General features: G+C 38.5%; 2 protein-coding genes across 3 annotated transcripts in view; one reads left to right on the top strand and one right to left on the bottom strand.

The window, feature by feature from the left end:
* The window catches only part of LOC149261419 (peroxisomal acyl-coenzyme A oxidase 1-like), a 250,103-nt gene that overhangs the window by 13,534 nt on the left and 222,681 nt on the right, over positions 1-13,888 (top strand). The gene's annotated exons all lie outside the window — the stretch shown is intronic.
* On the bottom strand, positions 6,785-7,732 carry LOC149261420 (uncharacterized). The gene is made up of 2 exons (XM_089422234.1): positions 7,462-7,732; positions 6,785-7,357 (listed from the first exon to the last, which is right to left on the bottom strand). Exon 2 carries the CDS (start codon positions 7,330-7,332, stop codon positions 6,874-6,876), a length of 459 nt encoding a protein of 152 aa, XP_089278360.1. The 5' UTR covers positions 7,333-7,357; positions 7,462-7,732; the 3' UTR covers positions 6,785-6,873.

Raw genomic sequence — 13,888 nt, forward strand, 5'->3', positions numbered from 1 at the left:
TGCTTCTTTTGTCTAGAACTCGACCAAGGTTCATAGGAGAGTCCATCTTTCAGGTACAAGGCATTGCATGACAGACATTTAATTGAACCACATGTTGATGTAGGTGACAGAGTTTGGCTCCATATGATAAGCAGTGCTTCAAAAATCAGCAGTATCACAAGATCAAGCTTGTTTGGTATCGTCTTTACACACCATCACTCAAAAAATGGGTTTGAACACCTTAAAAGTTGGATTTAGCACCTCAACTTGGCATCCATGATGTAGTGAATGTCAACCAACTCAAGCTGTATGAAACCCCTCACTTGTAGTAATTTGTTCCGATCACATATCCAGCCATATTAGTTGGAATCAGAACTGAATTGTTTTTCCCAAAATTATGAACTGGGCTTGAACTAAGTGAAGATTTGGTATCAGAACTGGTCGAATAAAAAATACATAAAATATTCAAATCAAATAAAAAATATATATTTATGTACATTGATGGAGAATGTCAACCGACTCAAGTCGTGTGAACCCCTTACTTGAAGGAATTTGTTCCTATCACACATCTAGACAAAGTAGTTAGAATTGGAACTGAACCAGAGCTAGTTTGCTCCAAAATTATGAATTGGGTTGGAACCAACTGAATAACTGGTATAAAAACTGTCCAAATAACAAGTACATTAAATGTTCTTGGGGAAACCTGCTGAGTACTTGCTTTCATTCTGAGGATGTTAATGAGGGTAAACTTGGGTGGGGAGGATAACAATTACCCCACCCCCCTTCCAGCTAGCTGAGACCAATTGATATATTTATATATATATATATATGATCAGGCCTTTTATATTACTATCAAAAAGATGTACATAGATAAGTGTTGCAATGTATTGGTCTGACACTTGGAAACCAAACCAGTAGCATAAGTTCAAAATTTTATAGTTGCATATCTCATAAAACTAAAGATCTGGAAAATAAACTAAACTGAATGATAACAGTCATGACATGGCAGTGCCATCATAGAAATTTTGTTTAAGAGATCTGGCTCACTTTATCATTACCGTATACGAGAATCCCCTGGGATTGGTGGCTGTGGGTCATTGTCATCGTCTAAGGAAGAAAAATCGAAGTTTGCCAATTTTTTGGCAAGAACAAAAACTTTCTTGTTTAACTGGTCCACTTTCTCCATTAGTTTAGCCATATAGATCATAATTTCTTGTTGAGTGTTCGTACAGGCTGTAAGTACCTTACCCATGAGAGTTTGGATATGCCAGTATAGGTTGATGGTTTGCATGTAGGAGGAATAATGAGCTATAGTAGAGTTTCCTATTTTAGGTATCTTGTTTCTAATGTCTCGATTGACCTGCATGGTAGGAATGAATCTCCTAGGCTGTCTGACTTGTCTTTGACATCAGAAATTGCTCTTTGAACCGCTTCGGGGGTGATATCCCTGTATTTGGCCATGGTAGAGCGAGCTACTTCTTGAGCACGAGTTTGGCTAGTAGAGGGGGGAGATGTATCAGGGACTGCAGAGGGGCCAGGACAACCTCTTCTGCCTCCTTGTTGATCGGAGTAGAGTCGGTGCCTAACCATGAAACATGAAGAGCAAGGAGGGGAGAAAATAAGGGGGAAAACACAGTAAGGGGCTAGGAGCTTGAAGCTTGGGATGGCGCCAAGAGGAGAGACAGGGAAAGAAATAGAGGTGGACTAGAAGCAAAATCGAGAGAGGTGGTATGGCAGTGAGATGAAAACAGCTGGAGAAAGCCCAACCTTAAACAAACTATGTACATAGTGATCGGAGAGGCATGGGATAAAAAATGTGAGTAATAGGCTTAAATGGGGAATTTTGAAGAAATAGTACCACCCACAATTAACAAACCAAGGGAGGGGAAAAATAACCAGAATGCCACTATCCCAAAATGCAAGCAAAAAGTGAAGAACAATTTACTAGCGAAGCATTGTTCAGAATAAAGATGATTATGATACTGAACCTGAAACTGCTGAGTAGAGCCCATAGTGATCTAGAGGTGATGCGCTTAGTGCTAATTAGTTTCCAACTGAAGACCACAGTAAAGCCTGCATGCAATAGTAGTTCCATCATAGAACCCACATTGGTTCATAGTCCCTTTAAAGTTTAAACTAGTGTCTCCTTGAAATAGTAATTATGAAAAATCCTCAGAGAACCCATGAGGGGTATCCATCTAATATATTGTAAACAACAAGAAGAGTGTTTATCAACCTAACATTATCATGCTGCTCTTCACCTTGGCATCAAGCTATAAACTTCTCCCACCACCTTGTGTTATAATAGTGGATTAACTGCCCAACAACTTTCATGATTATCTTTGAGGTACCTTTGTACTAAGTCACCGAGTTTGGCGAACAAAATTGATTAAATTCGAAGTTCGCTGAGTTTCATTCCTGGGCAAATTTATTCGATGAGGTTTGCAAATCTCAAGCTAGACATGAACAAGCTTAACATGAACATGAATAATTTCATGAAATTCGTCTAAAATTCTATTGAAATTCATTTCAAGTTTGTTATGAAATCATAGGGAATTCAAAGAGGTAGTTAACACCTAAAGGCTAAAACCTACTCGCTTTAGAAACAAAAAATTCTAGGTTCTCTGCACTAACAAAATGTTGTCTCTGAAACCTACTTGCTTTAAAAACAAAAAAAATCTAGGTTGTATGCACTAATGGAATGTTGTCTCTGAATGTCAAGCTTGACAATGAGGGAGAGACCAATACAAATTACGTTAGCTTTGGGATGATGCGGGGAGTCATGTAGTTAATTTACATAGAACATGACTTTTTTAATAATATTTTTCATTTCTATTTGTCTATCTTTATCTTAACAATTTTGATTTTGATTTTGATTTTTACCATACATGTTTAAATTATATAAATTTATCTATTCATAAATAGTTATAATTTAAATGTAATATATAAAAGAAACATACGTAAATTAAAAGAAAAACACTTTAAATTTTGTTATCATTTATTATTTTTTAATATATGTGTGTGTGTGTTAATTTTTTTATTTATACCATACACACCTAAATTATATAAATTTATATATTTATTAACAATTATAGTAAAAGTGTAATATTTTTATAAAGTATAAAGGTTAGATATATAAAAGAAACATATTTATATTAAAAAATATTTTAATATACCGCAAACTTACAAACTTTCAGCGTAATACTAGTTATAAAATATTGCACAACAATTTCATTAACATAAAGAGAATTTCATACTTTCTGGCTCACAATAACTTATTGAAAACTGAAGAAGAGACAACCACTCTCCGCTCAACTATAGGCTAGCTACAGCGCAACTTTCTTGCAATTGACCACCCTCGAGCTGAATCCAATGATTGAGGAGATTCTTGCTTAGAGATTTCACACCAAAGGCTTGGTTAAATATTCAGAAGATGGATTTCACTGTCTAGGTGGTTTATCAACTGCTCTCTAATAGCAAGCACCAAGGTGGTTTATCAACTATACCTACAACAAGCACCTGGGTGATTTATTAGCTATTCTTAGTAGTAAGCACCACAATGACTCCCACTTTCCTTTGAGTTCATTCACAGGTATTCACCCAAGGTTCATATGGGTATTGCTTAGTTTCAGGAGTTGGAATCCACTACATAGATGGTTTATCAATTGTCTTTTCATGGCAAACACCACACGAGTCTGTAGTCCATTGCCCAGGTGGTTTATAAAAAATGGATTTTATGAAAAATTCAAAAATTCTTCAAAATAAATATTTTCAACGGGTAATATTAAAAGATCATCAAGGATTTATCAACGACCAAGATTATTTTGACGAGGATCAAGCCAACTAGCCGTTATTTTTCCACTTGGAGGATTTATCTATAAATTAGAGAGTCATTTGAGTTTCAACCCATATGATTTTGGCTAGGAAATTTCTGCAAAAAAAATGATGTAACGCTAGTGTCCCGCTGAGAATATTTTTTGAATCATAATAAATACTTTGGGGTGCAACTCATGGTGTTTAGTGTTCATTGATTTGTGGTATGTGTTGGGTACAAACTTTCCTATATTGTGCTTAATTATTTCTAAAAAATTGTTTTTTATTGGATGCGGATAAGAACATTCTATTAATAGATCTTGGGTCTATTTCTGGTGATCTAATCCACCATATGTCTAATGAGCTTGCTTGAGAAAATATATAGTGTTTGCAGGTTCCCCAGTCTTTGGGCTCCAAGTTCACAACTGTGGGCATGAACCGACCTTGTTTGGACTTCAAATATTTGTTGTGGTTTATCTAACTTCGCAAAGGCTGTAGCTTGCATCTAATCTCAATAGTTTTTATTCGCCATTTATCAAAGACAGTCCAAATTTTTTTATTTCTCGAAATTTATTTTAAAACCCTTGTATATTTGTAAATAGATTTTGTAAATTATTTCTAATTGGGGTTTTTGGGTTTCAAGATTTTTTTGTATATGTTGGGGTTTTGGGTATTTGTGAATCTATTTTTGCAGGTGAGATCAAGTGGAGAAAATTGGAATAGAGTTAGATCTAGGCCCTTAACGGTAAGATCTAATCTCCAATTTTTTTGCAGGGCCAACCATTGAAGAAATTGAGCAAAATTGCAGATCTGAAGCGAATTAAATTTTCTGAAGCAAGGGTTTCATTTTTCAGCCCTCACGGGCCCGAATGTGGCCTCTCTAAAGGCCAATGTTAGTCTCCTAAGGCCCTGCCTCAGCCATTTAGCCTCCTGCGTCACATTTTTTGGCCTTTTAGGGCAAGCCGCAAGCCCTAGAGGCCTTGACCTCCCTTCCTTGCCCCAACGTTGAGGGTTTAAGGCCATTTTTGGCCTAGCTGTGGCCTTGGAAGGCCTCAACCTCCCTCAGTTACCCTAGACGGCTGCCCTTAAGGCTAGCCGTGGCATTTTCAAGCCCTCTTCTGGCCTCTTCCTCTTCCGTCCTTCTCTACTTCCTCCTCTCCAGCTTTTGCTCTCTCTTCTTGGCTTCCTTTGACCCTTTTTGGCCCTCATTTAGCCTTAAAACCTAGCCGCTAGCCCTTAGAGGGCCTTCTCCCCCCAGTGTCAAGCCTTCTTGGCCTTCTTTCACCTCCTTTGCCTCTTCCTTGGCCTCCTAAGCCTTCCCTTGCCCAATGCTAGCCCTACTGGGCCTAGCTTTGCTCTCTTTTGGCCCTACTTGACCCTTATTCGTTTTTGAAATTTTTGGGATTAAAGCTTGGTGTATTTTGCAAAAAATTTGGCTCAAAAGCTTGTGTTTCAGGTGGCAAATTCATTGGAAAATTTTGGCAAATTTGGGCAAAGTGATACAAGGCCTTGGTCCTAGGGTTTGCTCTCTAAACCCTCTTGTCGTCATTGTTTTGTTACAACTGTAATATCTAACTTGTAATAGTGAACTAAAATCCCTAACAACACATCTAATTAGTCAAAATACTTAAAAAATTATGTGCTAAAATTTTCCTAAATTTTTGGCCACTTGGGCATATTGCATATCTAGCCTAGATCTAGTTTTTAGCTTGCTGGAATATCTTTGCATAAGTGTGAAATCATATTTGATATTTTGTGAATATCACATTTTAAAAGCCTTAACAATCTAATTTTTCAGTTTGGTAAGCTGTTTCTAAGTATTGAGCATATTTGGCACTTGTTAAAGCACTAATAACTCACTGTTCATACATTTACTTACTGCTGTAATAAGTGTTTCAGATTTGATATAACAATTAGTAATTCATCATAAGTGGGCTAAAATTCACTAATTTACATTGACAAAGCATTAATTTACTCCTTGGTCATCTTGTGATTCATATGTTTGGCAATTTCATTGTTTTGAAGTGAGATATTTACTGCTGTCCCATATTGCATCATAAGTAGCAATTCATCATTTACTTGGTTTATAGTGGTTTATGTTGTTAAGCTCTAACAATTGCTTGTCTTGTGATTCATTTTGAGAATTTCTTAACTTGACACTTAAATCACTAACACATCTAAATTCTAATAACTTTGGGCATTTGAAATCTAATTGGCATTATAACATTTGGCATAAGATCATTGACAATATTGTCATAGAATCATCTTTGGAATATCTTGAGTAATTGGCATCTTATGTTGATAACCATTTGCTAATAAGTGTCCTAAAAACTCCTTTCATTTTTGTCATTGGTTAAATATCTTGTGGATTGATCTATTGTTAGCACAAAGTAAATTGACACTTTCTTGGTTGTGGGATTGCACATAACTCATTGATAAGTACTCTTGTCATTAAGGATTCATCATAATTTAAATTACTTAAAACATTAAGCGAATCTCAAAACTAAGAATTTCACTTATTATCATTGCATAAGCATTCTAAGCTTAGCTTGCATTAAAAACTTACTTCCAAGCATAAACTTGGTTGATAGACTCCTAGGACAACCCTTTCTCATCTAGCTTGAGGGATTCTTAGTGGTTAACATAGTGACCTTGCAATCGTCAAAGCCACAGTCTCTGCCGCGCCGGAGACATTGGGTGGTTGGAACCAATGTGGAAAAAGTCGAAGTCGGGATTAATTCGGCAAGGGTCCAAAAGTTGAAAAACTCGGCAAAGTCGGGAGTTTTTCGAAAAAGTCGGCAAAATTAAAAAAACACAAAATTATTCATTTTTTTTAATTTTTTTTAACATCTAGAGTATCCACAACATCAAATAAATGCATTTCCACATAAACATATAAAGAAAGCTAATATATAATATGTATATGAAGTCTAGTGCTACATCACATATCAAAATAGTGAATCCACTCCTGAATTTTGAGTCCTGTCTGAGTCTCAACTCTCAAGAGTCAAAATATCAACAAAAAATATAATAAATGTACATCATGAGTCATCTAAAAGTCATCAAGTAATCACTAATCAGTCACTGAGATCCTCTTCCCCTTTTACGGGAATAGGGAATGGCTTTGCCTTTTCCTCTAGAGGAAGAAGACCCTACCCCTGGGGATACAAAAGGAAATGGACTCAATCGTCCTCTAGAAGCTGATGGAAGAGGTGGCCTCTGTGCTACGCTGCCGCTGCTGCTGCCCACCCTAGATGGTGTCACCTCCTCCTCAGCATCCTCATCCAGCTCTGCTACTGCCTCCTGACCCTGATGTTGCTCTGCCTCCTCCTCCTCTATCTCTAGCTCTCCCTCCTCTGCAACTGCTACATCCTCTAGATCCACACCTAACCAATCCGGGATCATGTCCAAGATTGGCCTCTCAGTCTCGACTCTCCATGCAGCGGTGGTATCAATATTGTCCAATGAGATGGCTTCCACATCAGTAGGTTTCTGAAGCTGTCTCACCCACAATCGAAGATTGTAGTAGACGTATACCATGTCATTGAGGCGTTTGGATTCCAATCTGTATTAGGGTCATAGATTGTAAATTAGTACTTAGAAAATTTAAATATTAAAATTAATCAAATGAATTCAAAAAATTTAATTTGAAATCTTTTTAGTTTTTACCTGTTGCGCTTTTTGGAGTGTATTTTGTCAAATACACTCCAGTTGCGCTCACACCCAGAGGAACTGCATGTTTGGCTGAGCACTCGAATGGCAAGCTTTTGGAGATGTGGTACTCTGGCACCATAGCTTGTCCACCAAGCATCTACAAGTTAAAAGAAAAATGAGAAACATAAAAAAAAACATTGAAATTCTAAACTTGAAAATTTGAAACAAACTGAAACTTACCTGGCATTTTGGTCGTCCTATTCTTAATAGCCATGTCAAAACCAAATGTGCCACCTCCCATCCTATAGACCTCCATTTCTTTAGAAATCTCCTCACGTTCTTGCTCAGATGACACCATCCTCTCGACACAAGTGAAGAATCCATCCATCACCTCGGCATCAAATCTGAAACCACAAGCATAAGAAAATGCAGGGTTGAGGTAGACACCTGCAGCATGAATGGGGCGATGGAGGGTATTGTTCCATCGCTGATCAATCACTCTCCATATGACCTATTGTTTCTCTAACCCCTCGTCTCCCTTATCTGCATAATAAGCACGGATGGCTTCTTTGGCCCTATCCATGGCCTCATACAAGTAGCCCATTGCGGGCTTCTCTCCATCAACCAACCGAAGAACCTTTACCAAAGGTTCTGAAATGGCACACACCTCCTCTACTCCTGCCCAAAAGCTCTGATCATATGAAACTAGTCTGCATATGCCCTCTCCCTCCGGTTTGCGGCTAATAGATAAAGAACGCCAATCCGCTGAGAGAAACATGCTCTTCACCTCCCACATAGAATTCAACAGAGACTGAAGAGATATGAAAGTAGTGGCAAATCGTGTAATGGCAGGCCGCACCAACTCTTTGTTGTTGGTGAATTTTCTCATCAAGCTAAGCACAAATGAATGATTATAAATAAATTTTGTTATGCTCTTGGATGATTCAACAATATCCCTCACAGTAGGAATTTTACCTATATCCTCCAACATCAAGTCAATGCAATGAGCAGCACAAGGTGTCCAAAACAAGTTAGGATACCTCTCCATAAGCATCTTGCCAGCTGCAACATAATTTGCAGCGTTGTCCGTTATGACTTGGACAACATTGCTTGGGCCTACTTCCTGAATGAAGAGGTCCAACAACTCACATAATAAACGTGCATCTTTAATGTGGTCAGATGCATCAACAGATTTCATAAACATTGTCCCCTTGGGACAACTAACCAAGAAGTTAAGAAGGGTCCTACCCTTCTGGTCAATCTAACCATCTGACATGACTGTGCATCCAGTGTGCTCCCATGATGCCCTAAACTCTGCCAATCTAGCAGTGCACTCAGTCTTTTCATCTTGAAGAAGAGGCCCTCTCAACTCTGCAAAGGTGGGGGCTTTGTACCCCGGGCCAACGACAGCAACAGCATCAAACATAGGCTGGTAGAATGGGTTTGTCTTGGCAATGTTGAAGGGAACGTCACTCCATAGAAGACACCTACTGACCAACTTGTCAGCTTCTGCTTTTTCCTTTTTTCATTGATGATCTAATCCCAGGTTGTGAACCAGCTGTTGTTCTAGGAACAAAAAAAGATGAGATAGAAGGATGAGTACCCATGGGTGAGGAAGGTGATGCTGCTATAGAAACATTGCCACTCTCACTTCCCCCCACTCTTGAGCCCCCTACAAGTTGGTTTCTTAGTGTTGCCCTGGTGTCTTTTCCTTCCTCTTTATCCATCAATGATTGAATGGCCCGTCGGATGATTTCTGGAGTTGTCTTTTTGCAAAGTTCAATATTTTGGCCTGGAATTTGCCCCAAATGGAATTTTAATCTGTTGATGCCTCCTGACATATGCTTTCCACACAATTTGCAAGTCAAATACATTCTATTGACCCCCCCAGTTTCAGGTATAACATCAGGCTCACCAAACTCCCACATAGAATCCAAAATCCTCGGCATTTTGTTTTAAACTTTGAGCTGGAATTTAAAGTTTAAACCTGGGCACAAAAAGAATTGAAACAAATTCAAATCAACAAATTATAATTAGTAATTTCAATTTGTATTGCACTCAGAATTTAGAAACAAATTAGTAAATATTAAATAATAAATATACATACAGTGAACCTACAGTGAGCGGCCAACCTACCTACAGTGAACGTTGAGTGGCTGAACAGTTGTATAATATACAAATTACAATGACATAAATATTAAATAATAAATATACATAACAGTAACTATATACTTGGTCGATTTGTTATTTGAATTTTGGATAATGGGCACACTGGCACAGTGAACGCTGAGGCTCTGAGCGGCTGTTTTGAACAGTTATATAAATATTAAATAATAACATACCTATTACATAACAGTATTACATAACATACATGGAGAGTCTCAATATATAACATACATATTACATACAACGGTGGTATCAATATATAACATACATATTACATAAATATTAAATAATAACATACATATTACATATTACATAACAGACGCTGTTTTGAAGTTGAATAGTTATATAAATAATAACAATGTAACATACAATTACATAACAGTTATAAACTTATATATAATATATATTTTGTCGATTAAAATTTTAAATTGTTATTTGGAATTGATAATGGGCAGTGGGCACAGTGAAGTTGTGAACGCTGAGCGGCTGCCGCTGGCGGCTGAACAGTTATAAATTAAAATATATATATAATATACATAAATAATAAATAAACCTAAATGATAACTCATAACAGTGATATATAATATATATTATATATTTTGTCGATTTTATTTGGAATCTGGATAACCGATAATGGGCCATGGATTTAATTTGTAACAGCGTATAGTCTCTGAGGCTCTGAGCAATGCATACCTTGACGGCGGACGCTTGCGGGGGCTCCTCTTGAGTCTTGATTCTTGCAAATGCACACCGACAATTTCACAGTCGAAACCCTCGATTCTCCACAGCGGAACAAGCCAAAACACAATGAAAAACTAAAACGAACGATTTCCGGCTTTTTATGCCCGCGGACATAATTTTTTTAATGCCAACTGATTTTTTCGAACGACTCCCGATTTAATCGGGATTAATTCGATTTAATCGCGATTTTTTCGTTTCTTAAAAAGTCGTCAAAAAGTCGGCCGATTTAATCCTTTCGCTGAAAAAATCGCGTTTTTAGGAATAAATCCCGATTTTTTCGGGACTTTTTCCACACTGGTTGGAACACAGGGGGAGGTATCGTTAATCAAGCTTTTCTTGCTTCCCATTGGCTTCCATCCCACAACCTACTCTTCCATCCCACAACCTACTCTGAAAACTGTTCTCAAAACAGTTAAGGGAAAGGTTCCATTTAGACTTGGCATATAATCTAAAACTAACCAAGATCCTTGCATCACACTTAGATTTAGGACTTGCACTTCATATAGGTTAGTAACTAGTTATTCATCTAAGCAGCAATTGTCCATCCAGTTTCTTGGTCATAATTTACAATAAGTAAGAATTTTGACTCCACAAGGCACTGCGATCAATTCCAAATCTAATTAGATCCTTAAGTCTTGCTAGATTTTTACTAAATAACTAGGCCACTCACTTGTGTCTCCCGGGCAAGTTGGTTTCCAACTTGCTCTACATCAAATCACTTCCATAGAGACTACCCCCCATAGCCTGCTATTGGGAGACAACTAGAATGGAGCGGGCGGGGATCAGAGTTACAGCCCTCGCCTTGAGCTGTTGTCGTGGTGGCTGTACAATCTAGCGACAACATGACCTTCCATATTGTCATTCTTACCCTTGCCTTTGGATCCATTGCATGAGTGAGCAAAAAGGTAGTTGTTTTCGTATTGACTGGATGATATGTTGGTTGCATTGGGTCTATGATTATAGTTTGTATTTCGGTGATGTAACATGCATGTCAGGGTAGGATGCATTGCATGCTGATTTTTCTCATTAGAACTAACACCATATGATATTCTCATGATAGATTTGATATGCATAAAAAATGATTTTACTTTCTTGTTGAGAGCTCATGTCCCAGTTGGAGCCAAATGTTACCCACCCCCTATGGGTAGTGTATATATGAATTTTTTTTTTTCTCCAAGATGGTTCTCAGCTGGCAGCCAGATAGCTCGATGTGCCATTATCTCTGCCACCTTAGCCAACCATGTGGTCCCTTGCCCACTTGTTATGATTGTTGTTTGAAGGTGGGCCTTCCTACCTGAAAGGTATGACTTTTTATTGGTATAGTCGAGTAATTTTCCTTACTTGTCATGAGCACTTTTGGGCATGGATTGGTGGGGGATTCGACTTTAAGAGTGGGTTGGGTCTGTGTCCTTGTCTCCACTGCCCGATTTCTTGGTTACCCTTGTATCATAGTGCTGTGGGATCTCCTTTACTGGCCATTGGCTTTGCTTTAGGGTTGGCACTTCATAGGAAATCCCGATTTTGCTTCCATGGTCCCGCTTCCCGACACCATATACATCACCCGACTTACACTTATTTTAGCCCCGTTCATCTCTTTTCCCATCCGGATCCACATAGGGTTAGCCTCCCCCTCCCCTTGTCCACACCTTGCGTCAAGCCTGGAACGATGCCCTGGAGGTTGATGCAGCTAAAAAGAAAAGAAAAAGCATAGTTTCGTCACTCTCAACAGGAAATGTACCACAAAATGCAAAAGATGGCCAAGACATACAAATTTGGCGTGTGGGAAAAAGCCAAACATGATCTCTACCCTTTATCCATGGCCATCACCCTGGTTCCTATGGGCCCTAGATTAGCCCCCTCCATCATTAAGGAACCCATATTTGTCCCAACCCCTGGTGGGCATAAATCGCCCCACCTTAAGGGGGTATCCACTGCTATATACTACACATCAAGCTCTCATCCCCTAGAGACCTGAGCAGTTATGAAGAAAAATCAATCAAAGGCAAAGACATATGAAGAAAGGTGGAAAAACAAAGGCCGGGGTAACTCATGTATCACGATTTGCTCCCTCCTACACTCATATACCCAAGTGTGGTCTTCTCTTATTATAGCTACCTTTGTACCATGACATGTGGTTTGGATGATTCCTTTGATCCCCACTCCGTTCTATTACTATATCATTTGCCACCTGCCACTTGAGGGATGTACCATGGGCATGTCACCCCTTTTAAAGGTTGAAACCACTTAATAGGGTCCTTGATTAACCCCTTTATTGAGCTTGGAGACCCACGAGGATATCCTTGTGCCCCCACACCCACTTGGGAGCACCACATGTTTTTGGTTGGAAAACAAGGGGCCAACCCCTTATACACTATGTTTGGAGTCCAATTCTTCATCATGACACCCCTTAGACTTCATTAGGGCTCCTTAAAGGCCCAACGACTCACTATATTTATCATTCTTCCCTCTTGAGAGGCTTATTCTTATGTTATTGAGCTATTTTGGTGGGCTTGTCGCCAAAAATATTGTTATTATGCACATTATTTTATTTTAGGTGCATTATTAGTCCAAATTAGGCCATTTGAATCCCTTAGATGATTGTATAAATAGAATAAAGGCATTTTCTCTCATTCATCATCACTTGGATTGGATTATTAGCTCTTGTGAGATTTTTGCTATCCCTTTTGGAGGACGAGTTTGGATGATATGGATGAATTTTGATGTTTGGATCTCTCTCTCTTATCTTGGAGCTTCATTATTGGCATAATTTGATGATTGGATATACTCTTTTGTACATGTAAGTGTTATTTTCATGCTTATTCTTGTTATTTACTTTTGTCACATGAATGTTGTTGGGATTTTCGCTATACAAGTCTGAAATTTACTGCTTTTCTATACGAATTGGTGGAAATTGTGATCTTTTATAGCGTTGCATCATGTCATGGGCCATGTATGAATGGGTGAATGTTCCTATAGATAATTTGTGTTAAATGCATCTTGATAAATCATCAATTATCGCAAGTCGAAGTATAAAGTCCTTGAAGCAACTCTCGTGACCTAATGCCATGCGAAGTTGTTTGAAGGCATCCTTGATTGGGTGAACTCGTTCCAAACCATAAATTCTCCTTGACTCCATCTCTCCCAAAGGACAAGACATTAATCCTCCATAGGTGGTCACTTTCAAAGATTATTTTTCTCACTTCTTCTCCTTCTCGGCCTAGCCATCATAGGTCATCTAGGGCATCAATTATGTAGGAATTTACAGGGTAAGTTCCTCAGAAAGAATACCAAAAGGACACCGCTCACAACCAGATCACAGATCAATACACCAGTATTTTTGACGTGGTTAAAACCCTCAAAGAGGGAAACAGTCCACGGCCCGTCCCAACGTGGGTACTACAGGCAATTTATTAATCAAAGAATGAAAATTTACATAAGCTTCTCTCATGCACGGATTACCCGAACAATGACCCTCCATGCGCTTTAAATAGAACTCATGGACCAATCGGGTGTCAAGCCACGGATCAAGTGTCGG

This window comes from Pinus tabuliformis, chromosome 6 (genome assembly GCF_031772625.1).
Source record: "Pinus tabuliformis cultivar Carrire ecotype Pingquan chromosome 6, CPIR1, whole genome shotgun sequence".
In the NCBI taxonomy this organism is placed as follows: Eukaryota; Viridiplantae; Streptophyta; class Pinopsida; order Pinales; family Pinaceae; genus Pinus; species Pinus tabuliformis.